Source organism: Gouania willdenowi, chromosome 4 (genome assembly GCF_900634775.1).
Source record: "Gouania willdenowi chromosome 4, fGouWil2.1, whole genome shotgun sequence".
NCBI lineage: Eukaryota > Metazoa > Chordata > Actinopteri > Blenniiformes > Gobiesocidae > Gouania > Gouania willdenowi.
Genome location: NC_041047.1, coordinates 21,332,495 through 21,360,413, shown reverse-complemented (window position 1 = coordinate 21,360,413; position 27,919 = coordinate 21,332,495). Strand labels below are relative to the sequence as shown.

Below are 27,919 nucleotides of genomic sequence, written 5' to 3'. Positions count from 1 at the left end.
AGAATTCACATTCTGAGACTTTTAAAATTGGATTCTAACATGTCTCACATGCACGTTTAAGGATACTATCATCAATTTCATTTTTTTTTTTTAACCAGAAAACAGGTCATTGAATGTCTAGAAATTGTGACAAAGCCACAAATACATTATGTCCAATTCCAAAGATAAACCCTCTCAATATCTCTTGCTATGTGTAACGTATTAAGTAGTAATCAAGTTATTATGTGATTTTAAAAATAATTCATCTGTTTTTAATGTGTTGTGATCATGTGTATACGACTGCATTCAAATCTGAAAAGGCACAGGTTTAGCTGACAGTGTATTAGTTGAACTGGTGGTCATTTTACCTGGTGACACATTATGACAGAAGCATCTCCAATCTCACAGCTGCGCAGGGTTTTGTGCAAAACGTCAGGGTGATTCGCCGGGTGGCAGTAATTAAAGATTTCACAAATAATGTTTTGGAATCATATCACACATTTCATTTAGATTTTTCCCATTAAACATTGTTTGTGAGCTAACCATCCTGTTTTTGCAGATCACTGGAAGCGTAAAATTAACAATGGCAGTCGACTCTATCAACCAAAGATGATGAAACGTAAAGAAAATGAAAATTTGCAATGTGCAAACCCTAAAAAGGAATTTGGGAACGTTTGAAGCGGAAAATAAATCAGAGGCCCTGTTTAAAGCTACGAGGGTAATTTACAATGTGTGCCTCCCTCATGAAAGTTAAAGGACAAACGAATGAAGACGTTAAAAAAAATAGGCAACAGAAAAACAGGCGTTGCAAGGTAATTTTCTTTCAGGAGATTACAGTATGCAGTGACACATGTTGGGAGTGAGTGTATACAGTACGTGTGTATATTGTTCCTAAGGATCTTGCTGTTTAATGTCTTTCTGTTCTTTGTGCTTTTTCTATTGGTAATGCATTCTTTGGACATATGTTTGTGTATAGGCCGACTTCTTGACAGCCTTCGAGTCAGTTGACAGCTACGCTGCTTCCTGTCACCCACTAACAGCCCGATGTGTGAGAGAAAAGTGGAACAGCAGAACGTCGTCTGTGAGGAGTGTGTCAACCACATCCATGTTAGTGTGTTTATCTGTCATTCCTACTTTTTTTTTTTTTTTTTAAACTCACTTTCAAATAACAATTAATTCTTGACACTAAAATGTGGTCTTAATATCTGCACTGTATCACTCATCAGTGACTTTCTGGTATTTCTCTCACTTAAAATGCTATCAGTCAACACCTTTTCCCTTTTCAGTTTTCCATCCTTTGCAGACTCCCCTCTATTTCTTCACATTTAGTTTTCACGTGCTCTTATGCAAACGTTTTACAGAATGATGCATTGATTTTTGGAAAACGCGGAGATGAAAAACAAGAGATGTGGTGATAAATAGATGCAGATAGAAAGCATGAAGTGCCTGAGAGTGCACTCCACCTTCAAGGAAACACTGATATTCCTTTCGTTTCCATTTTGACTCTTTTATTTCCCGCTCTCTTAACTATTGTTAGTCGATAATCTGATTTAGATCATCATAAGTGGTTTTTTTCTTCTCAAGGTCTTAAAAAGGCCATTTTATTTGCCTTGTCTTATGACTGCTAAAGCTTAGATTTAATCAATCCTATATGAGCTACTATATGTTCTTGCTTCCACTAGTTGTGCCATCAGACTGCTATCCAAAATTAACATTAGCAGTATAGTCATAACCCTTCCTTAACTAAGCCTGATTTTTTATTTTTATTTTTTTTTGCATCTAAAACTATTGTTTGATTAATTTGGATGATTTGAAGACCTGATCTCTATTAAAAAAAAACAGATCTCCTAAAAGGGAGACCTCTATTAGACATCTCTAATTACTATTTTTCAATTAAAAATATAGAGATCGGCAGTTAAACAAAAAGCAACTTAATGATACACCTGCAATGTCGGATTGTTGAAAGAAGACTTGCTTGCATTTGAGTAACACACTAACAACAGCTACACTTTATGTCACATAATATCCATTAAATAAAGAACTAATAATATCATGACTTATTTTCCATGTTACATCAAAGCATCCAAAGAAAAGCAGCATCTTCAAAGAAATGCATTAAGCAGATGTCCGTCCAAGCGGTTGTGTTCAGATCTTAAACTAAAGATCTTCGGACTCTGGTGAAAAAAAATCCTGAATGTGGACACGCAGACTGAAGCCTTTGATGTAAATGCATCACATGACATATAGTATTTATTATGACGACTAAAGGCTTCATTAGGATTGAACATGCCTTTGTCAAACTACAACTTTAATAATGACGAAGAACACTATTTTAAAGCGTGACATTGCCAATACATTCCGTAAACCTATGCTCTAAAAAGAGGGCACTGGCTTCATCATATGATAGAGTTTGATCACATTGTTTATTATAATAACAAGAGAAGAACCAACATTATTCTTCCATATTTTATTTTTCTACCATTCACAAAGCCACAATGCACATCTGCCCCACAGCAGGAGAAGCCTTTTCACTTCTATACCTCGCCTCCTACTTTCAGGGAAAAATGGGCTAAAAGGAGTATAAGATAGCAGGGGGATCCAGTTGTAGATAATACAATTACACATAATACCATTGGGCACTGGGCGAGATCCCAGTGCATCACAGTGTGTCTTTGACAGCCAGGCCTTTGATGTGAGAGCATTAGGCACAGAAAAACAAACACGAGATGTGGCTTAGTGTTACAAGGCTCAGAACACACAAAATAAACACCATTATCAGTGCTGGTGTTAGGAGATGATCAACCAGCAGAAAACATTTCATAAAGCAAACAGGAGCACAGTTTATTGTCACGGTTTTTGCATTCGTGCACGAAAAAGAAATTTTTGGCCACGAAAATCTCAATAATGAACCTATAGTCAGGGATCACACACTATCCTTGACAAATTCCATGATCTTTTTGTATGTTTTCCTAAGTAGAATGTGCTGTATTATTAGTTTTTTCATTTCAATTTAATTTATTTATATAGCACATATTAAAGAAAAAACAACATTAAGGGCTTGTATAAGAGCTTCACCTCTTTCAATAAACACAAACAATTTAGATTAAGGGCTAACCAATGAACACTTGTAAAATCATGAGACAAAATGCATAATTAAACTTTGATATATGAGGAAAAATGATGTATAAACAAAGTACGCAGAAATCAATATCAAAAGACAAATGAAAATATTGAACAAAAAATTAATTGAAAATTAAAAAAAGAATACAAACTTAAAATATATATACATACGTATACATACACCCATATACACACGCAAATACAAACATACATGTTATACATGGATTGTAATCATGGTGGAATTATATTAGAAAAGTGGTTCATTACATCTGTCAAATGATAACAACCAAACATTTATTATTGTTTTATCTGTTGCAAACTTTAAAAAATGTGATGTGCATCAACTTGTGCTTTTTTGTGATTAAGGCTTTTCTTAAATCCATGATCATTTCAACGGGATATTAGAAACTATTATATCAGCTCTACCTTGATGTTGTGTTGCTGAAAAGAGTCGTTTAATATTAAAACTACTGAAATGGCCTCAAACAAAATCACATATCAAATTAAGTGTAAATCAAATAGTTTTATTTAGACTTTGTGCCTTCATCCCTATTTTACTGAAGAAAAAAAAAAACTCTTCTGTGGTAACAGTAACTTCTTTAGCTGCCTTTTTCCCTGTAAAAATGACAAATGTTTTAAAGAGACACTGTTTCAAGAAAAACAGTCGTGGCTCTAACCTTTGTCACGTTATCTCTTCCTCTCATCTTTCTCCTCCTGCTTTAGCTCATTCTGGATCAGGGGAGACTGACAGATAGCCATCCTATGCATGTGTTGACGTGCCACAGGAGACATCCCAGCCCCGACTGTGGAAAAACAACTTACCACAGACATACTGTCACTAAACACAATTTAAATCAGACTCCCCACATCCAGATCATTTCAGAGAAACTCTAAACACAAAGAGTGGAAGGCAGGCATTAGTTGATAAAGCATATACTCCTTCAAACGTGTCTTCTTGTCTACTCTCTTCTCTCTCCTCCTTCTTTTCTCAGGACGTCCGGAAAGGAAGATCAATAACATTTCACCAGAGACTCAGTCAATATTATTTCTTGACATCTTCAAAGCCGGACAGAGGATATTGGAACTGAAGAAGGAGAAGGGTGGAGGGAGGTGTGTGTGTGTGTGTGTGTGTGTGTGTGCGTGGCTCATGGCTTCTTAAAACCTGGGCACTTCATTAGATTAGTTATCATCCGTACTATCTTAGTAATCTTATTAAAGCTTTTCTATATTATATTAACCCTTTGAAGGCTTTTCTCCTTTAATTCCAGCAGGTTCATTTTGTCTTCCTTTTTGAAACAATATGTTAAGGTTTCATTCATTCAGACAACTTTTTTCAGAAATGTACTTTAATCTCCTGCATGTTTTACTCAACTTTATTTATATAGCGCAAATTACAACACAGTCATCTCAGTGCGCTTAATAAAATATATGGTCCATAGTAAGAAAGAAAGAAAGAAAGAAAGCAAGAACTCAGCAAGATCCACCTGAACAAGCATTTCTCCTTTGATCAATCACTAGTAATCCATCATCAATGGTCTTTATCTGCAACAAATGTTACATCGTGAAATGACTGAACCCAATGGCTAATAGGTTCAAATACAATGATAATGGCTGCCTTTGGCCATATGTGTTGAATTCTTCTTCATACCACTAGGGGTCCCTGTGGGACGATACACACAAATCAAACTTGCAATGCGTTCCATGAGTAGTTTCAGTGGGTATCTCAACCTCTGTGTGCTCTATAGCATTAGTTATATGATGCTGAGATGAATGGGTCGTACTGTCATTGAGTCGCAAAGACAAGTACACAAGGACACAAAATCTCTGACAAAGCTGCTGGTCATAGAGATAAAAATAAAAGTCATTGGCCATAATTATTCATCTTTACACTCTTGAACACCCTCTCCAGATGCAAAGTATTGAAATAAAAGGAGTCTCTTTCACTAATGCCTCTTCGCATCACCTCCCCAGATGTGCACCGACGTGCGATCTGTGAACACAACATTAACTTTAAAGTCCTCTTTGGTCCCCAGTTATATACATGTGTGCCATGCTGTAAGCTTTGGCCCTTCTCCAGGAATGTCCTGCAGCCAGTGGCTCATAAGCCTCTCTTCCAACCAGCCAAGAATGTGTAAAGCTCCTTCATAAGGGGGAGAAAGGTCTGCAAGGTGTGGCTAGAGCAGCAGCTTCATGGTTACCTGAGTTTGCTGGTGGTCGTACTTAAATCAGATGGAACTGCTTCATAAAAACCATACACAGAAGATGAAGATTAAAACAACAGGATTCTTGTTGAAGACTGTGTGAAGTAAACACATTAAATAGGTCATAAATGTATTCCTTAAAACATTTAAAAAGCCAATTAACCATTTATAATTTAATTGTAGAGCTATGGCTTCACAAACCCTGTTTCAGATTTGTGTTCAGGATTCAATGGGCGGGTCAGAAATCATGGCCGCGTTACGTAACGCAGCCATCATTAGCATAAACCTGACCCTACTGCTGAAGTGTATAAATACATTCAGCTAGTCAACCAATCAGCTAACCAGTCATGTCCTGAGTAGTGATAACAGTAAACACACACTTTTATCTGTGATTGACTCAGTTTGGAGGCGCTTCACGTGCTGCAGTCATGAAAGGAAATAATAAAACTCTGGCACTTTTAGTCCATCTTGGTTCTCTCTTTGACTCAATCCACTCTAGAAAGAACTCTCGTATCGCTCCGCAGAAAGTTGAAACAAGGCGACGTTGAGTGGAAACGGTAGAGACGGGCTGAGGTTTAGGCGGACCAATCAGCGCTTAAGTTCCAAGTCGCCTCGACGCACAGTCAGGATTTTTAGGAGTCAGTTTCTGGCTCTGATGGCCCAAACAGGTAGGGCTGGCTTTCATTGGCCACCTTTACATGATGTTTTTTAATTCAGAATTGATAGTTATTCTGAATTATATCATTCAGAATTAAAGTGTTCTGATTCGTATTCACATGGAAATAGTAACTCAGGATTGAGGTTTACATAGAAAACCAGTTTATTTGACTTTATTCAATTCCACTTTAGGTCTGGGGGTTGGGAAGGCTCGGATGGGACAGGGGGAGAACGTGACGTATCACGTCTATCGGGAAAAACGCACAACAAACCTTTTATTGTTGGCTGTAACACAGAAGACCACACATGAAAACTGTTTTCACTTTTATTTTGATTGTAGTTTTGAAGCAGTAGCTCAACACTAACACACTTTGGTCCGAGGAGTAGAAGGGAGATAGGAACTAATCACAGATAAATAATGCCCAATAAAACTCCAGAAAACAATAACCAGGAATAAATATTTGCTCCAGGTAAATATAGTAGCTCTAACAACCATTTCAATGATAAACTTGGTGATATTACAGCCTGTGCAGCAGTACGGGGACGTATTTACTCCATCTCCGTATCACCCGTCCAATGAAGCCTGTTCCATTTGCCGATGTTTGTGTGTCATTGTGCATGTCTGCATGTTTTTGCTTCCATCCATCCACTATTTTCATTATATCCATGTCTTTTAAGGCTCTTATTAAAATAAATAAATAAAATAAATAGATCAGCGCCAGTCCGGGCCGCCATCTTGGATTATGCTGTCACCAGAGCGTCAAAACGACCGGAATTATCTTAAAGGGGAATTAAGTGTTTACAAGATAGAGGAATTATTTAATTTGAAATTGAAATCAGAATAAACCAGGCACCTAATTTGGATTTAAGTGTAATTCGGAATTAAATTAGCATTAGGAATTAAGTGTTTACAAGGTCAGTTTAAACCGGAATTTCCTTGTATTCTGCTTTAAAAAGGAATTAAAGCTCCCATGTAAACTTGGCCATTGTTACTGTAGGTTACGTCCTGGTTCAGTACACGGAGGCGGCGCCCGTCCTGTGTGTGGGCGTTGTTCCAGCACCTCTTACTGACACGCCCCCAGCGTTTCAGAGCAGAGAGAAGTGCTTGTTTTTCCATGATTTTGAAACCTAATTTTATATTTATACTTTCAAATTTGGCTCAGTGGTCAATGACACATATTTCTGTGGCGTGACAAACTCATAACACAAATGTATTTCTGCTTTACACGGACTTTAAAGCAGTACCCCCTTTAACGTATTTCTGAACCCCCTTTGTCCAACTACTACATTTTGCTTAGAAAGCTATTTAAAAACAACTATAGTGCATAATGATGGAATGATTGATAACGAGTGATAACACACATTTTACAGAATCTCCTTTTGTAAATAAGTGGATAGAAACAGTATTTAGTGCAGGAGTTCTGAACCTTTTTTGGATCATGACCCCATTTTGATATCAAGAATTGCTGCAAACCCCAAAGTACATTTTTTTCTAGAATTAGTGAGCGCTCAGAGATTTGTAACTTTTGCAGTTTTTACTGCATTTTAGTTGAACTATATTTATATTTCACAAAGTGAATTAGAAATACAGTTGTTTAAGATTGTGTATTGTTTTAATGAATAAAGAACAACTAAAAAAAGTCAAAAATCTATTTAAATTTTTCAGAAATTTCAGGCAACCCCGCATGAGATCCCCAAGGTTGAAAAACTTTGATTTAGTGGCACCTGATTAGATTTATTTTTATAGTTTTGATCATTTCTAGTAATCTCACTGGAGGTGGGACAAATATTGACACTTTATTTCTTCATTCCCCCCCCCCCCCTCTCTCTCTTTCTCTCTCAAGTACCCACTGTAGTGCCGTTGCGTACCCCAAGGGGTACACTTACCCCCATTTAAGAAACATTGTTAAAGCATTGATGTGAATTAGTCCGCAGATGAATAAAACAATTAAATATTGACTGTCCTGTTATTCAGTTTATCACCAATGATTAATGAGTAGCCAGGGGGTGAAAGGACAAAATGTGTCACAGTTTATCAGAGACAAAAAAGGTCTCATTGGGACAACCCAGTAGGAGTGTATGAGAGGCACAGAGCTGCCCTGTGGCAGAGGTGAACACTGAGTGGTGAGAAGAGGAGTGGAGAGAAGGGAAGAACATGGTGAAGGACAAAGAACTGCTTGTCTGAGCTCTGTGAGCTGTCGGCCTGGGTGGACCGACCCTGTGCCACATGTTTGAGAGGTTCCCATGATTAATTTCCACTACTTGACTCTGTCACATCGCCTGTCACTCGGACAATGTAGGAGGCCACAGTGAAGAAGAGGTGGAGCGAAGCCCATTCTCAGTGTTATGTTTTTACACAGATTGCCGCTGCTGGGTTTCCATTTTTAGAGGAAAGCTGCTGAAACAAGAGAGATTTAGGATGTTTGGTCTGTTGGTCTCGCTCACTATCTGACCTCTATTTAACCCTCAGGGCAGATATGCAGAGGAGTTCACTCACAGTGTAGTTTTATTCATCATGTCATCCAAACCTATGGATGAACATGCCTCGGTTACAACTGTTTTTTTTTTCTTTTCATTTTTTTAATCTTATTTTAATAAGTGTCTGTGCCGCAGAAAAAAGAAGAAGGAAAAAAAAAAAAAACTACAGTAACACCAAAAATATCTGAAAGTGACTGAGCAAAACTATCTCTGCAACAAAGTATTTTAATATCTGTTGCCATGGCAAGAACATTTATTTTAAACCAAAGTGTCAGTAGTTGTTGAATCACAAAAAAAAAATCACAATTTTTTTATCAAAAACTGTGTTGCAGTGACCTTTTTGGTAAGACACTGAAACCAAAGTTGAAGCTGACTTGTTTTTCCAGCTTTGTTGGTGTGTGCTTAGATATCATTCATTTTGTACTAATGCTTTAATTGATGATTAAGTGCTAAAATAGAGCTTTCTATTGCATATATTGTATTAAAATACTAGTTTTAGGAATCAGTGCTTTCTCTACTTCTCAAAACAGCAAGAAAAGCACAGTTAGTTGTAACCCAGACCTATCACTAAACAAGCCACACTACAGAACTCACCCACACGTGCTGTCCCTTAGAGGAGAAAAAGCCAAAAGTGACACACATTGTGCAGCTGTTAATATATTTGCCTATGTGGAATTTTATATCAGCAAATTTAACCCAGAATTGTCTTTCTGGTATAGGACTTGAGTTGGATTAAAATTATTGTGATTTAAATTCAGTGACGTGCTGTGAGCACTAGGGTTGGGTAGGCAGGGCGTTGCAAATCGAGACCACCAATGTCGACACCAATGACACTTTCATATGTTTCTGCTGGCAAGTGTTAATCAAACAAAATCAAGATCGTAAAACACCATTAAAGAAACTTAAACAATTATTCAATATAGCCTCCATACTCTCCCAACAAGGTATATCTCATGACACGACAGCACATTGGTTGTTTGTGTTGGAAACACAGAAACACGGAGAAAATGACAACAACAACAACTCAGAACAGCCTCAGTGAGGAGCATCCACAAAGTCAATCCATCCTTTTACTGTGGAAAATACAAACAATTTTCTGACCTTACCTTTGCTGAAGGTCTGGTAGCTCAGGTGTTGGTCTCCCATCTTTTAAAAGCTGTCGTTTTTCCTCATAAGAAAGTTTCTTTACCGTCTCTAGAGCTGTCATCCTGCCTGTAGTGTTATCCCGCATTCTAGCTTGAGGACATAGCAGCAGCCATGCTGTATCAATTCACTAATGCACTGTGAACATACGTATAGCATTAAGCATAGCACGGTTATGTCCAAAGGCAGCATAGCAATCTGCCTTTTCACGTAAATGGTTTTCATATTGGGGAACTTACTGCGCATGCACAAACACATATAAACACAGGCTATGGCCAGAGGCAGAGCAGCATTGTGCCTTCGGGAGAGGGTGTGGCCTGTTGCTGCCTTACAGCGAAGTGAGACAGTGCAGCGTCTCTGCCATACTAGGAAATAGCAGTGTTGAGTCATTTGGGCTATGAAAAGCACAAAATGCTGACACTTTCATACTGCCTACCCCGCCTACCCACACTGCATGTCACTGTTTAGAATGTATATCGCCTTTGGAGAAAAAAATATTGAGCGATGGGTTTTGGTCCATATCACCCAGCCCTAACTGTATATTGTTTACCATTTGAATTTTTTTTATTAAATGCAAATTGTGGAATTTCAGTCAGTATAAGTTCTCGGGCTGGTCTTGCATAGTAGTTTTAGAATGTTTGGACGAAAGGTGGTATAGAAAGGTAGGCTATTTAAAGTTTATAATAAAAATAATAAAAATGATTAAATATGATTAAATGCTAAACTTTGATAAATAAATAAATCCTATCAGTTACTGTGAGTGACACTGTGTAAAGTTGCGCTCCTGGTGGTGGTGGTGGTGGTGGTGTGAGTGGGTGGGGTGGTGGAGGTGTAGGTGGACGCACGGAGATGGATCCACCTCCCTCCTTCTCCCACTCAACACGCTCCTAACTCAGTAGGCACCAACTCTCCAAAGAGTTTTCCTTTTACAGGTCTGGAGCTGGTTGTAAACCCAGGGGAGAAGTTTGACTCTGACGGTGGTGGTGGTGGTGGTGGTGGTGGTGGAGCAATGATCCTCCAGGAGAGCTGCACATGTCAGCCCGGAGATCACCGGTGACTTCAGACAGCGGACTGAGTGCGGGTAGACAGGCTGAGAGTGAGATCAAGTCCTCTGAGAGCTGACCATCACAAGTATCCTGTCATCTGAACGATGCTGGGACTCATCCTGGTGTTTATCAGCGCCCTCCTGCAGGCTGCGGCACCCCGGGGTGCAGACAGACCGGGACGGACGAGGCAGTGCGACGCACCACAGTCGGTGAGTGCAGGGACACTTTCTCCTCTCAGTGACAACAACCTAATAATATCTGAAGATAGATGCTTATATGGAAACAAAACGAAATGAGCTCCACAGTCAGTGCTGAGTAGATAAAAACTCCACTTCTTTTCTCCTCCACTTCATCTGGAGTTTGATGAGTTCAGTGAAACTTCACCAGGACATTTTATTTATCAGTGCGTTTCATTCACTACGCGTTTGTTTCTGCAGTTCAAACTTCCAGGTTAGGTTCAATTATGATTTTTTTATTGGACAATTATTTGTGTCAATGATTGTGATGAACTGGTGTCCAGTACAGGGTGTGCCATGATACACAGGCACATAAGATATAGGGTAGATAACATGTAATAACAATCATGAAGTTAATTTCCAAAACAAGTAAAAAAAAAAAAACACAAGGAAGATTTCAATAAAACGTTTAGACGTTCAAAAAGGAGTAAGAAGTCTGACTTATTTAATCCTTACCCTGTTATAACCAGTATAACCAATTTATTTATGAGCTACTTATATATACATACACATAATATATACGAACCATACACACGTTATAATATAATATACCTATATACCTAACACAGTAATTATTATATTAATAAATCCCATCCTTCTTCATAAGAACATTTTATTATTATGATTATTATTCATAAATAAACAATATATATATATATATATATATATATATATATATATATATATATATATATATATATATATATATATTGTTCTCCATTTTTAAACGTGTGATAAATGCGTAACAGGTGTACAAGGGGGAATTTTTAATTGACCTTCCAGAGGAGGTTAAAATCAAAACACACACACACACACACACACCAACACCAGAACACCACACACACCACCCAAACACACACACACACACACACACCTACACACACACACACACACACACACACACACACACACACACTGACAATTAAATATGTGAGGTTTTATGAAATGAGGGTAATATGCAGATCTATGAGTGACTATTCCAGCATGTTCTTGGAACAGGATAAAAAGATTTTGGAGACCATGAGGTCATGGTTTTTTTTTGTTTTTTTCCCCCGAGCTGAATGCTGTGTGCCGGGAAGCGTCCAAAATAATTCAAAGCTACGCTTTCACTTCATGTAATTTGCAACGTGTCATTACGGCGTTCCCTGTGTTGTGTTATAGTATTTGCTGATAATAAAGGAGCCCTGTGCATCATTCATTTCTTCAACATTAAAAATCTCCATTTATGAACACAATTGCTTTTTTTTACTTCTGAAAACAGAATTCCAGCTGCATAAATGACATTTTGTTAGTCAGTTATGTGTTGGATGTGTTACAGCATTTCTGCAGTTTGGAGTAAACACAGGCCTGTGTGCAGAGTTTGACATAATTTTGTGTTTGTGTGAAGTTAAATAATAGATATCCACAATTAAACAATAAACAAGCTGATTTATGTGGCGTGGTAAAAACGGTGCTATGATATATAAATATAATGATAAAGAAAACACCACATAGAGGCTTCACTGTAAAAAGTCTCGAAGTTTGAAATGATATGGAGAGAATAAAATGCGTCACATGGCTAAAGTGATGCTACAGTCATAGCACATTTGCAGAAGCTGAAGAATGAAAAATATTGTAAACATAATTAAGTCAACTTCTCCTCTAGAGTGCCAGGCATTGTTACATTTTCATTAAATAAACACAAGAGACAAAAGGCTTCTTGGAGTAGAAATAAGTGGTGTACTTTAAGGCTGTTGGCCTCACATTCCCCTGGTGTAAAAATAAAATCACAAACAAAAGTATCATAGTGAGGTCAGAATGTGTGCGCGTTTCTTTCAGGTTTGGGCTTTTATGGGCTCCAGTGTAGTATATTTGCACTACAGCCTTGAAAATGCTTTCCAGGCCGAATGAGGCTTTGGCAACAGAGGTATGCACTTCAACAATACACGGGGGTCTGTTTACAGCTGAGAAGGCCCCTCTATAAACTCCCGTCCTGTACTACAGCAGTAGGAACCTTACAGCACAGGCAGACCGTAGCTGACTAGATGTTTTATTTCCTTCGCCATCAACGTAAAATAATATTCCAGTCTTTAACATGTTGCCCTGAGTATATGAGCCGTAAACCACAATAGAGGGAAAATGTGTCAGCGTCAGTTTGACAGCCAGTTCAAATATGATGGCTCTGGTATTTGTGTTTTCTTTTGCTCTTGAAATCCGTATCAATGTTATTTTTCCTTCTCCTTTTTCCACTGCTTCTTCTACAGCAAAGTGACATGAACTCTTTCCTGTGGAGAGTAAATCGCACTCCACCAAACCCACCCTCTTACTTATTTGGCACCATCCATGTGCCCTACACCCGAGTGTGGGACTTCATACCAAACAGTTCCAAGCAGGCTTTCCACACCAGTAAAAATGTGTTTTTTGAGCTGGACCTGACGGATCCACTGACTATCTCCAAGCTGACCAGCTGCCAACTGCTTCCCCACGGAGAGAACCTGCAGACCCTGCTACCTCGTGACTTGTATCGCCGCCTGAAACGCCACCTGGACTACGTCAAACACATGATGCCTCACTGGATGACTGCCGACCAGCGCGGTCGAGGCCTCTACGCTGACTACTTATTCAATGCTATTGCGGGAAACTGGGAGAGGAAGAGGCCTGTGTGGGTGATGCTGATGGTTAACTCGTTGACAGAGTGGGATGTGAGATCGCGAGGGACGCCCGTGTTGGACTTGTTCTTGGCCCAGGAGGCAGAGAGGATGGGGAAGACAACAGGAGCAGTGGAGCGAGTTGAGGAGCAGTGTCACCCTCTTAATGGACTCAACTTCTCTCAGGTAAGAGGATGGAGACATCAATCCTATTATTTTTCCTTTTTTTTTTTTTTTAACTTTACAGTTGCTCTTCAGAAAAGCTTTTGGTTAAATTGATTTTATTATCTTTTTTGTGATGTTGCTCCTGTTGTTTTAATTTCACCTTTGTTTGTATAGCACTTTGTGATTTTATCTGTGAAAAGCGCTATATAAAAAAATGTACTTATTTACTGTTATCATATTTAACGCTCTCATTATAATAATAATTCACAACATAGGTTTATGTTTTGGCTTTTGGCTTTTGGAGATAGCTTTATGGTTTTCATTGCGTCTCTACCTCAGGGGTCACCAGCCTTTTTGAACCTGTGAGCTACTTCAAAGGTACTGAATAATCCGAAGGGCTACCAGTTTGATACACACTTCTTCACTTCAACATTTTCATGGTTTCACTTTAACTAAATGTTAAGATAATAAAGAAAACTAGCAGTAACTTAAAAAGGTATAGGAAATGGTTCAACGTGCAACACTTTTTTTTCTTAATTCATTGCATTACATTTCATAGGAAATCTTTTTATTCTTTTTTTTTTACTCGCCACTAACTAGCACCTTTTTTAACGAATCAATTAACATTTAGCATTTGTACAAATTAACAATTTTGTAACATTTTACAAAAATCCACAACTTATCACAATCTTTTGTTTCTTGAACAAAATCCCATCTGCAACACTTCAACAAATTTGTCCCAATGTCTTAGTGAAAATAAGCATTTGAAGATGGTTCATTTAATACAAAAACGTATCAGTGCAGTGTGTAATCTATTCTGTCACCTGTATTGATCTTTGTGAGTCTAAAGCCTGGCAAAAAAAAAATGATTTTAGACAAAGGGGTCACCATGTTGGTGACCCCTAGTCTACCAACATGGTAGACATAGACCCCTAATCTACCTTATTAAATAAACACATTTAACAGCTGAATCTGCAGAAAGTATGAGGTGGAGCAAGGCACAAATTTGAGAGGGCGAGAGCAGGAGAAATGGGCTCAGTTGGACATTTCTATGAAGTCTAAAATAATGGGTGGATACGTTTGAAACACTCATCGCTAGAGTTTTAGAATATATCGAGAAAAAAAGAGCACACAATGAGTATGTGAAGTGGGGCAAAACGTGTCTTCTCAACAGATAATGAGTTTAAACAGGTGCCATTAATACATTAATACGAGTGGAGGCTAGAAGAGCTTCTTAAAGAAGAAGTAACAGGTCTGTGAGAGACAAAATCTTTGCTTGTTTGTCGATGCCAAATACTTATTTTATGCAAGAATTTACAAATAAATTCTTAAAAAAAACATCCAATGTAATTTCTTGGATTTTTTTTTTTTAATATTCTGTCTCTCACAGTTGAAGTGTAGCTATTAGGAAAATTAGAGACTTCTCTCATCTTTTTAAGTGGGAAAACTTGCACAATCGGTGGCTGCCAAATACATATTTGCCCCACTGTATTAAATGATTCAACCACCTGGAGGTCACTTGAATAGCGTGCACACAAAGCAATTCAATGTGCTTTACATGATTAAAAAGTGCAACAGAAAAATGGAACGGTTTGAAAACTGACTCCTTTTCAAAGTCAGAACCAATCAAAGTACTTGGCTTTCACATCCGCTTTAAATGCACATTCAAAGATTGACAATGTTTTTACTACTTATTGAATCAAAGTCTGCTCAACATTTGTGTGATCCACGATCAGACCACTAAATGTTCTGCCTCAGTGCCAGTTTGTATCTCAACAGTCCTCCTCATCATGTGGTTTATATTTTAACATCATGAGAGCAAGATGCTCAAGCAAACACAGTTATAGAAACATTGTGATTCTTTGTTGTCATACCCACTCCTGCTGTTGGCTTTTGTTCCATATAATTGTTTAGGATGCAGGAATTACAAATCCAAATTTCATCCTAAATACAATGTTTTGAAATTATATCATTTCAGCACAAAATGTTTACAAATAAAAACAAAAAAATGTATGCTTTGTTTACACTTATAGTAGAAACACTAGCGTGTAAATCCGCATTCAGACAGATTCACAGGGCTTTTGCAGCAGAATCTGTGGGGTCCTGAAGATCCATGTGACAGGACGGAGTTGTGCGGAGCTAATTTGAGCGGCGTTGGCCTTCCAGCGTCTCTTCTTTCATCAGCACCTCCTAACTACACTGTCAAAGTCACGCCGCCTGCCCTGAAAATGCCGGAGAGCTTTACTGCTCCTAGAAATAATCTGAGAAAAGCATGCTGTGTCTGTGGAAACAAGTGCTACTGCTTTCAGGAAGGTGCTACAAGTGTTTGTTGCAGAGATTGTAGCTAAGATGAAGTCCAATAAGGCCCTTCAAATATAATATAGTTTTCCTCTGATTTTTAATGCTTTTAGAAAGCAACAACTTGACAAAATATAAAGCATTTTTAAAGTTATAAAGTACGAGTTGTGCAGGTGGAGAAGCTACAGCATGAATAATCCTTTGCTTTTGTCTGCTAAACTACACTCAGGCACCTATCAACCTTGTTTTTTTTTGTTTTTTTTTTTAAAAAATGATTAAGTAATATAAATTTAAACACTGCATAAAACCTAAAATCATGATATCTTTTTACTGTTTACTTGCTAATCAATTATTAAAAGATGGGTTTTTGTTAAAGTTGAGACTTTACTACTTTACAACAGTGTCGGTGTCATGATGGGGCATTCGCGGGCCGTGCCCCCCCTGCTGACCTACTGCACCCCACTCTTCCCACTCTACAGGGGGAGCTCTGGGACTCTCCGTTTTTACTTCCTGCCCTCCATCTGAAATTGCACCCCCTTTGCGCGTCATCATAATCACGTGACTGAAACCCAGCTATTGGATATAACCAGACATGGGCAGTAGTGGGAAATAAGTGTTAACAGTGTATATTTCAATAAGAGACTGGTGAAAGGCTTCAAATTGAGAAGAGATAGATATTAGAAAATGGCTGCTGACTGCATTAAGACATGCCTTCGGAGACTCACTGCCATGTGTGAGAATTCATTCTCCACACTGAGGAACATCTTTTCAGACCACAGACGTTAGATGCTCCACAAAATAAAGGCCTGACTGGTTCAGCTCGCCTTTGAAAGAGACTCGACCCGCGAATGTTCTACGGAGTGGAAGGACACTGTTCTCAGGAGGTTCAGCACCAACACTCACCACCTCCAGCTGTTTTAAACCATTTTTAGATTAATGGAGAGAAATACCCCACACACAGAGGCTACTTTTACTAAATGACACTTCCCATTTGAAATTAGGTATTGATGAATGCCAAATTGTATGCACATAAGAACTGTATATACTGTATGTAGATGCATGATTTGCTAATAATTACTGACTATAAATAGTTATATGTATTCTTAATGTAACAGTTTATTTTGTGCTTACATAGATATATGTATTAATTTCTATTTCTGTGGCACATTCTGTTTTCGCGGTTCTTTGTACATTGTACTGTGTTGTTTCCTGTTTTCTTACTTTGTATCTTCCATGTCATTTTTTTTTTGTGAATGTGCCTGGACAGCGGGGAAGGGATGGGGTGGGTATATGTATGTGTATGTATTTATGTTTTCTTTTGTTTTTGTATTTTGTATAAATGTCATTTGCAATACACAAAAATAATAATTATACCTTTGACCCATTGAGGGGGGACGAACTAAAAGGGGGGAAAATGTGTGCAGCTTGTATATTGTATTCAAATGTTACCAGAAATGTTCAAAATGTCTCACACACCTCAATAAATACTTGATCACAACAAGTGCCTTGTTTGCGTGAATTGAGCTTTGTACAATGTTTTGAAGTGAAACTTGCCGTGGTTTTTAATGGCAAACGTGTATATGTAGAATAACACCATGAATGAACAAAAATGTGTGCCCCCCACAGTTTTCTAATTCCCCCCCCCCGTTGAATTTTGTCTGGAGCCGACTCGGCTTTGCAATGACATTGATCAACATCCAAAGCCATCTTGCACTATTTAACCTTTCTCAGATGCATTCAGTGCATATTATCACAAAATAGTTTGCAATACTACCCTAAAAGTCTACACAAACACCACATAGTGTGTCTTCTCATTGTCCAACTGTTTCCCAAATATGTACAAGACCAATTCAGATCTAAATTGAAACTGACATAGACATGATTGCTTGCAATTACAATAATTTGCAATTTAATCTAAACCCTATGTATAATTGAATCCCTCTATGCTTTAGTTTAACACCAATCAGGTCAGATGGATGATAGACCAAGAGCCAAAGTGAAATAATGCAAGTGGGATTTAGAAGAAAGAGAAACTGACCAGAGAGGGAAAGTTGAAGGGTTGACGAGGGTAAATGGACAAATGTAGGAATGTGATGGGAAACCAATGTACGTCGTCTTACGGTCAACGCTAATCTGAAACATGAGCAAACAGAGATCAGAATTGGGAACTTTTCCAAACCTTCTCGGACATATATTATTTGTTACCAATAAAAACGTCACAGGGAAGTTTTTGGAGGGTAATTTATCACCTGTCACACTGTAGGTCACTTATAAGTGCCTGGTCTCGGTGATATCAGTGTAATGGAGCTGGGACTACTGGGACTCAAACCATCCACCGCAGGCAACGTTTTATCCAGCTTCACTGTTTAGCGGCTGCTTTGGGACTCATGACCTCAGAGGAAACCAATATTGGTCAAAAAGGGGTACAGCAAATACATCATCCACGATGAAAGCAGGAGGCGGAGCTGTGGGTTTGAAGCAGTACTTATAGCGATGACGTTGGTGATAGCGTGGGAAGGATGTGGACGTACAGTGTAACGTATGCCGGAGCCTTCTTTAGATTTTTCTGGTATAATAAGAGTTTTCTCCCGCGGTATCTACATGATTTCCTCAAATGACAGAGTGTGAATATGTCTGAGTGGCATTTAAAATGTTGCGGAAACATTGGTGCATTTTTTACAGGCCTTGCATGATTAAAAATGCTAAATAAGATGGTTTCTACATTTCTTCAAAAATGTATGAACGTCTTACCAATCAGACTCTTCAAGTAAATGCATCAATAATATGTATAACAATAAGAAAACTACCTTTCTGTTAATTAAAAACTGCCACATACATACTGTATATAGCAGCGTTGGGCAACTATATCACAGCGGGGGCCACAAAAATATGATTGTATCTGTTGCAAGGGCCACATTATCAACATTCATGTCAGCATTTAGAATAATGACTGTTTTCCGCCTATATTAATGCTCAGATCAGTTTTGTGTTTTTATATCTTTGTGGTTTTGTCAGTTTTTAATCATTGTGTGTGTTATTGGAGCCATTATTTGTGTTTTTGTTCCTTCTTGTGTTTATTATCTGTATTATTATTATCTGTATTTTTCTGTCATTTTCTGTATTTTTGTGCATTTTGTGGTTACTTCCTGTATTTTTGTTGTTATTTTTCTGTATTTTCTTTTGTTTTTGTGCAAATTTGTTGATATATTTGTTGTGTGTCTTTGGAGCTATTCTGTATTGTGTTTTTTTATGTTTTTGTAGTCATTTTGTTTGTTTAAGTGGTTGTTTAAGTGGCCATTGTGTGTTTTATGAGTCATTTTGAGTATTACGGCAGTTTTTTTTGTGTACTTTGTCTATTTTGCTGTCAATTTGTGTATTACGGCAGGCTTCATATTCCTTAGAACTTCTTGAAATACAATTTTTGAGGATTTGTTTTGGGGTTTGCATGTGTGCGTTTCCACCTACATTAACACCTGTATTAGCTTTCACTGGGTCACACACAGAGGACACTGGTCCATGTCAAAGTGAAATTACATCATATCGGTGGCGCCTATTTCCTGGTCAGATGTCATAGGTCACTGTAGGAGGTGGTGGTGGAGCCCCGAGCAGCAGAGCGGTAAGGAGACTGGCAGTCTGCTGGGGTCAGTCTGGGCACTGCTAAGCAGGCAAACAGCAGCCATTCTAGCAGAGATCCTGGGTCAACCCCTGACCAAAGTGAATTTCCATCAGTTAAAACTACTTTGTGGAACAGTTTGTGCAAACAAAAAAAAAAGTCCAACTGTCAGTAGAGGATGAAATGTCACCTATGGGCTAAAGATCAAAGTGTAAAAGTTTAAAGGTATGACAGGGTGGTGCATGGATGGCTGCAGACTGTGGTTTCCTCTCAGCAAGAGAGCTGCTCTGTTTATAGCTTCACTGGGAGCCTGATGAGTCTATTTATTCAATCAGTGCAGCTCCCGTGTCATCTCTATCTGCTTGAACGGGTGTCAGACTTTTTGGTTGGCTGACTCAGCGGCTTCACGAATGCTGCGGTCACAGTGGGACGCTCACAGGCTCGTTGATGTGGTCACAACACCACAACCATGTTTATGCTAATGTGAAAAAAGATGTGCAACGTGATATATAGTTTTGCGTATGAAGAGAGGGGGTAAGGGGAAAATACGCAACTACTGAGTATCTGTTGGCTGTCCGAGCAAAATGACGTCCTCTTTATGAGCGTTTGTAAGGACTCATAGAAAACGCAGAATTCACGTTCTGAATTGGAAAAAAGCATTTAAACTTAATTTATAATCTGGCCCCAATATGACACAGAAATACCTCCATTCCATGTTTTGGGACAAGTTCACAAATTTACTCGCTATTTTCCCTCGGAAAACGGGTGATTGAATGTGTGACAAGTGGTCAAACGGACAAATATTTCAATTACGCTCATTGTTCGACATTGATCATGCTAACATGTGACTGAAAATGAATGCAGAGCATCATCTGAAGTGTGTTTTTGATGTGTTGTGATGAAAAAGGGGTTTATACGATTTATACGACTGCATTACAATCTGAAAAGGCACTGGTACTAAGACAGGTTTAGCTGATGATGTATTAGCTGAACCGGTGATCATTTTACCTCACGGCAGACGCAATACACCTGAAATCACATGACTGCGTGGGATTTTGTGGGGCTGTTTAATAAATACTGTTTTGGGTCAATATCACTCATTTGTATGGTATTTAAAACATGTGGCTAAGGGTCAAAAGTGTAGCAAACAGGCATACTACAGCTCGTGTGATGTCATTTTGCTTGACTTCAGCATTAAGCATATAAGTGTAAATTTCATAACAGTAGTTGACTCTTTAACCTTGTTTGGTATGATTTTGGGAAGTTTATTAGCCAGTAAAGTCTTCTAAATAGGGAAATAACTTAAATCAGAAACAGAATGAAAATGGGTAAATCCTGAAACGGAATTTAGAACATTTTGAAACAAAAAATTGGACTCCCAAACTCCCTATACTTTGACACACATAATCATTGATTCCCACAAGCCAGTTATCTATTCATTATCTATTATTCTACTTTAGTTTTAGTTTATATATGTCCCCAGTAAAAAGTATTACAAAGCACAGCAAAAGAGAGTCTTTGAGAGTTGCGGGTGGTAAAGCGTTACTACATCTCATAGCACAAATAAAATCAAAACGAGATTCCCACCCGTCATATCTAATCACACTAAATACAGAGCTTTGTGTTTCTTGGACAGGATTCACCCATACCAGACATGTTTAAAGGACGGATTTAACTAACATCCAAGTTTGCCCTTATCCAAATATTTACACTCAAAGATGGGTGTGTGAGCTTGGGTCTGAGAAGAGATGTTGGCTGCAGTGTGAATGATGGAAAATGTAATTCTATGTCTACACTCTACTCTTGTTTCCCAGTGACCTCCTCACTTCCTTCAGATCTCCTCCCTCCTCTTTTCAATCCTTATCTTTCTCTCGGACATGTCCCTGGGGCCCCTTGTCCCATTGCTAACCCATTGCTCATCTGCACACTCACGCACGTGTATATTCACACACACACCCTTATTATGTAAAGTAAAGGAGAGAAGGAGACTAGAGATGGACATTACCTCAACATTAGAGTTCTTCAACTCTCGCCCGGAGATGGACAACTTTTATCACAGCAGGGGTTATAATTATCAACATTCATGTCAGCGTTTAGAATATTGACCAATCTGAGCATTTACACAGGAAAGAACAAAGAATTTGTGTGGTTTTAAATGATTTTTTCTTGTATATTTTCCCTGTTCTTTTTGTTTTACATTTTTTGTTATGTGTGTTTTTGTTGTAGTTTTGTGTGTTTTTCTAGTCATATTTTGGTGTTTTCATATTCATTTTGTGTGGTTCTGTTGATGTTTTCTAGGTTTATAGAGTTTTTTTGTGTATTTTTTTTTGGTCTTTTTGTGTGTTTTTAGAGTGTTTTGTGTATTTTTGTTGTGGTTTCGTCTATATGTTTTAGCATGTGTCACATTATTCCTTAATTCAAAGATCGTAGGGAAAGGTTCATTATTGGAAAGACTTATTATAAAACATGGAAAACAGCAGCAAACTCCATTTAGCGCATTACGCGGCTAAACTTTTATCACGTGCGCAAATATGTGACAAAACTTCATGGAACACGTATCACGCAGATCATCTGGTCTTGTCAGCGAGTCCCACTGTCGCTGTAATGACTTAATCGGCCCCGTAATTACTAAATAGCCCTTTGCCACTCAGAGGCACTTAGGCAATTATGTGCTGGCCAGAGCTGTGCAGGCCAACACAGCGCTGCATGTTGAAGGGAATTACAGAGGTTTGGCCTTAGATGATGAAAAAGAGAAGGCACATTGCGCTTGAGAAAATAATTATATTGCTCATATTTTTGGAACCTCTTTTTAAAAGTTAAGCAGTCACAATTTTATTTCTTTATTATATATTCATTCAAAAAAAGATGTCTATTTGAAGACTAAAAAATGATGACAAAGTAGCTTCTGGCAATGGTTTTTGCCAGTGCTTCTCTTTTTTCTTCTTTAGAAATAATGTGCAAGTCATAATCTCTGTCCATGAATTCATTTGTCCAGAGCCGACCCACCCATCAGTACACATTATATAAAGCAACATGTTCGTCCTCTCTATAAACTTTGTGAAACATCAATATCTGGGATTCCATTACAGTTTTTTGCTAATTAAAAGTGTTATTTCTAAATGTCGACAAAGTATAATTACACTTTGAAAGTGTTTCCATTGAAAGTTGTAACACGTAGAACCTCCTTGTAACACATTCCTTTGTTGTTTCATGTCTAATGTGGCAGTAATAGTTTTTAAGGATAATAATGCTAAGAAATGACCCGGTATTCTCTCTTGTTTACACGCACTGCGTCATGTTTTTTCGAAGAGAAGTGGACCAAGTACTTCACGTCATATGACCATGTACGTCACGTTCTGTGACGTACATGGTCATATGCTTTTGCGACACATTTCAGTATCAAAATGTCTGAAATACCTCCTCATTCAAAGTGTAAAACTTTTTCATTTTTTTCCAATACCTTGCGCTATTTAGATTTTGCGCATTTCCAAGGGTAATGGAGACGCAGCTAGTGACATGTTGAGCTCAAAAGAAGCATCAACTACATGCTCTGAGCGGAGTTCAGCGTTTCACTCAGTGAGTCCAACCCAGGTCACGGCCCCCTGAGTACCTGAGGGACCTGAGATAATGACTCCAACATATTGTGCCTGAGCATTTTCAGGTTGGATTGATCTCCCGTAACGCACTGATCGAATCCCATCCTCCTTTCATTGGACACAAATTAAAGGAAGAAAATGGATGTTCGTCACCCTTGTCAGTTTATTCTCAAAAGCTGCTGACAACCCGTCTGCAAACACACAAGCACAGACTCACACTCTCATGCGTACACATACAGGCTGCTGTAATTATTCTGTCGACATAACAGCGGAAATTGCATGTGAATAAAGCAGTCTGATCATCTTTTATTCTTTAGGCATGTTGTCTAAATGACACAGACATGCATAATCCTTCATTCTATATCTGCTCATTACAACATAAAGAAATTGCAGTCATATGTTTGAAGGTGGATGAGGTTGTTTTTAATGGAATGGGCAGGTAATTTCCAGGATGGCTGAGGTTAATCTTAGGTTGTCTGGGCTAAAGCTGATTGATCACAGACAGGAATGTGACTGACTGATTTCCTCAGAGACCCTATTGGCCCCTCTGGAATGCTGTTGTCTTTTGAGGAGTTGTTTTATTACCTTTATTCTACAAGTTTAACCCTGTTAGTGGTGGGGATGTGTAAGTGTGCATTACTTAAATTGAAATTCATGTCTGATATAGGAACCGCCTTTGTTATATTTTATCACTTTCAACTGTAATTAAATGTACAGCAATCTAATCTGATTAATCTTGGAGGATAAATTAAACATTTTGAAGGTTACAAAGATCTGTGGTTGAGCCCTATCAATTTTATACAATATATACATTTTTATTGAATTTATTGAGTTATTTTTTTGTTGATTACAAGCCCAAGGCAAAAATGTTTCAAGCGAGTAATTGTACTTGTGTAGTATTCTGTGTACATGTGATGATAGGATAGGTCTGAAAAGTAATGCAAACATTGTAGATTATCTACTACTAAGTTTTGTATATGTACATTATATACAGTTATAGAGGTGTGTGCTTTTTAAACGTACTTGCGTTGTGTGATTTAGCTAGTGTGTTTGCAGAGAATGCTATGTGTTAGGACAGCACTCAAAAGCCTGGAGTTTTGGGTTCAATTCCTGGGTAGAGAACCTGGGAGCCATCTGTGTTTTGCGAGTATTTTAGCCTCCAAAAATATACATATTTTATTTTAATTGGCCTGTCTGAACTGCAGATAATGAGCATATTTGTCTGATTTTGTTGCCTCCAGTTTTTGGTTTAGACCAAGGCTGTGGCTTAAATAAATAAATAAATTGTTCTGTGTGCCAACCTGATTTTGTCATATTTTTCGTGAATATGAAATGAGATTTGAATGACCTCATCAGAATGGAGGGGCCAGAACTGATGGACTATGATGCCAGGCCAGATGTTCAGCTGTGGTTCTCCCGGTTCTGGGGCCTGATGTGGCCCTTTGACTCTCATGCAATGGCTCCCTATAGTTTAAGCTTAAGTTTCTGATTTGTCTTTATTCTCTCTTATTTCACCTGTCAGTCAGCAGCACAGTTTTCCTAACACAGTCTTTTTACCTTTTTAAGGAGCACGCTGTAGCGATTTGAATATGATACCCACCATATGGCAGAGTTTATTTAACACAAATGAGAGAAGGAATCAAATTTAGTGAGTGAGCAACAGAGGCTCTGTATAGTCTCAGAGGGGCGACGTTGTTTAATAAGACGTAGAAGAAGTGTGATTTTAGGTGTGACCACAAACTCAACGTGGAGCTGAGCACTATAGCAAGGAGGGAAAGTGAGATGGAAAGGTCCAAGAAGAGAAAAGAGGGGATGAGAAAGGGGTTTCTCAGTGGGTGGCTCTTTTCTCATTTTTCTTCCTCCTTCTGTCTTGTGGGTATGCATCATGTGACCATGTGTAATTGGCCTGTGGTCACACCAGAGTTGTGCAAACAGATTAGCAGGGAAACTTGTCAGCCCAAAGCCCTGGAGTGTGTGTGTGTGTGTGTGTGTGTGTGTGCGTGTGTGCGTGTGTGCGTGTGTGCGTGTGTGCGTGTGTGCGTGTGTGCGTGTGTGCGTGCGTGCGTGCGTGCGTGCGTGCGTGCGTGCGTGTGAGATTCACAGATGTGGGATTCTCTGTGGAACAGTTTGATGAAATAAAGCCTAGTATTAATGGTGAACAGGTGGCGTTGCTGACTTTGTCGCAGACGTAGGCACAGTTAAGGAGAAATGTCTGTGTTCATGAACCGTTGCACAAGTTTATTCAATACAAAGACATTTATCCATCCTTCTATGCTTTTCGTTGCTTTATTGGACATTACTAAATGTAATTATGACTGCTCCATACTCACATATTCCAGGGGTTCGATGTGGTTTGAGGACACTCGAGGATACAAATTTTATGCTCTGCCATAAAGCCAGGTTCCTCTGCACCGCTGCACGCACCGAACAGTAGTTCATTGTGCAATCTGTCTGGTTTTACTAAGACCTCTTTTAGCGAGTTTGTTACATGTCTACTCATAGATTTATTTTTTACCACACAGTGAACAAAAGCTTGGTGTTTTGGTACATTAATTACATTTATTAACTGCTACAGTTAGCATCATCAGCCTAATAATCACTTTGTTATGTTGTACCTGCTTATCCTGTGCTGCAGAGTTACAACAGGGTTGGCCGTAGCCTGTAGCAGCTTTTGCAGAAGCTCGTGCCAGAATAACTTGTGCTAAATAGGTTTCTAGTTTTTTTTCTTTCTTTTTCCAGTGCAACCGAAACTTTAATCTTGTTAAACAGCGGCAGTGCCAAATCCATGCATCTCTGAAACAAACCCACTTTTTAAATGATTAAATGTATGTCTGGAATTTAAATTTGAATGTGTAGAAATATCCACAATTACTGAATGAAAATTAATTTGCTAACAATATTGATTAACACAAAATACATCAAAGACACTTTTTCAGTCTGAAACAAAAGATTGAAATGTGAAGTCGATCTTTTGTAGTTGTAAATCAGCGATCTACAAGATATAGTGAGTGACTGCTTATTTTCATAATTTTTGCAACTATTTTGCAAAATTTTTTTGCAACTATTTTGCAAAATTTTTTTGCAACTATTTTGCAAAATTTTTTTGCAACTATTTTGCAAAATTTTTTTGCAACTATTTTGCAAAATTTTTTTGCAACTATTTTGCAAAATTTTTTTGCAACTATTTTGCAACAATTTTACAACAGGCTTAAAAAAAAAATTTGTAGATTCACATAAAGCTTCATGTTAGCCAAAGTTTACAGTTTTCTCCTTGGTAATTTTGACAAAAAACAAAGTTTTGATTTGATCATTAAAAGTTAATTCAGTTTTAATTCACATTTTATTCTAGTTATAAGAACTATAAAGCTTTAGGGTTAGGCCGCCACCCTAACCTTTATTATTTGAAAAGGTTAATACTTGACCATTCTTCTTCAAAAGTCATAATAAATGTGCAATTGCCTATTTAAGAACACTAATAATAAAAGTTGAGTACAAAGAAAAAACATTATCCTTTTTATTTTCATCTATTTTTCATGCTCAAAGCTTAGCAAGGCTGTTCTCGTGCCCCCTCTAATCCTCAGGGGGCGAGGGTTATAACGTCACACCCCCCCAGTTTGGGAACCATTGGGTTAGGCCATGGCTCTTATTTCACTCGACTATATTTAGTATCATTTTAGTCTGTAGAATATCTATACCAATATTTATACCGACATACCAATAATTGAGAAATATTGCTGTCTTAACATCGCACACAGAGATTACAACTATTATATACTAATAATAATAATACATTTTATTTATAAGGCACCTTTCAAGGTCACTGTACAGAAAATAGGTTAAAAACAGTAGAAAACAAAACATAAATAAATCAAAATCTACTTCTTATAGCATATTTAATATCAGGTTCCTTTCACAGTAACTTTCTTCTACACCTAACAATAGCAATTTAATTAATGAGTTGATACAATTTTGTAGAATTTTAAAGGGCCCATGTTAATCAAAATGAACTTTTCTGTGCTTTAAACATGATAAAAGTGCTATTAGGGCTTCATACACATGCCCAAAGTGTTTTCTTCATTGATTCCCTCAATCGTTAGTTAGAGGGTGATTTGCTCCTTTCTTACTGCAGGGCGACCCCAAACACCTCACTACAATTTGATGATGAATTTGAAGCGGCACTGAGCTGGAGAAGCCGCGCCTCCAGGAAGCTCTCTGCCGTGATTGACATGTAAACAGACACGCCCACAAAGGTGAGCATTTCAGCGTCCTTTGCGCTGTGCTATGTATGTATTTTCTACAGTCTATGTATGTACCGGTGAACGCCCCGCCCCCACGCTCTGTCTCGTGTTTATAGAGCAGCATGAGCTCAGTAACGGAGTGGGTGGGAGGAGGGCGGGCCGTTCTCTGGCCTTATGTCATTGTGCGGGGAGGAGGAAGTCAGTGTCCTGTCTATAGACACGCCCACTTATGAATATGCATTAGTGGGACACAAATCAGTCTGTTTGTGTAGAGTTGCTCAGAAAGTCACTTTTCAGAGGCTAAAACTCTGGAAAACAGGTGAGTTTGGGAAAATAAACCTCAAATACTATGTTTCTGGGGTTCTTGGAACAAATGGCGATGGGTGAAAAATAGCATGGCATGACCTTTAATAGTTTTTATTGTTTGACAAAAATATTGCACATTTGAATTTGTTATTGTGCATTTGTTAGTATTTACTCCCTGTTTAGTTTTATTAAGGGGAAAAAAACATGGACATTTCT

General features: G+C 38.2%; 1 protein-coding gene across 1 annotated transcript in view; it reads left to right on the top strand.

Moving 5' to 3' along the window:
* Positions 1 to 10,485: 10,485 nt before the first annotated feature.
* Positions 10,486 to 27,919, top strand: part of trabd2b (TraB domain containing 2B) — a 78,185-nt gene continuing 60,751 nt past the window's right edge. Inside the window, exons 1-2 of the mRNA XM_028443557.1 lie at positions 10,486 to 10,833; positions 13,104 to 13,673. Of these exons, the coding sequence (XP_028299358.1) occupies positions 10,729 to 10,833; positions 13,104 to 13,673 (675 nt within the window). The 5' untranslated portion in view covers positions 10,486 to 10,728. The remainder of the gene's footprint in view (positions 10,834 to 13,103; positions 13,674 to 27,919) is intronic.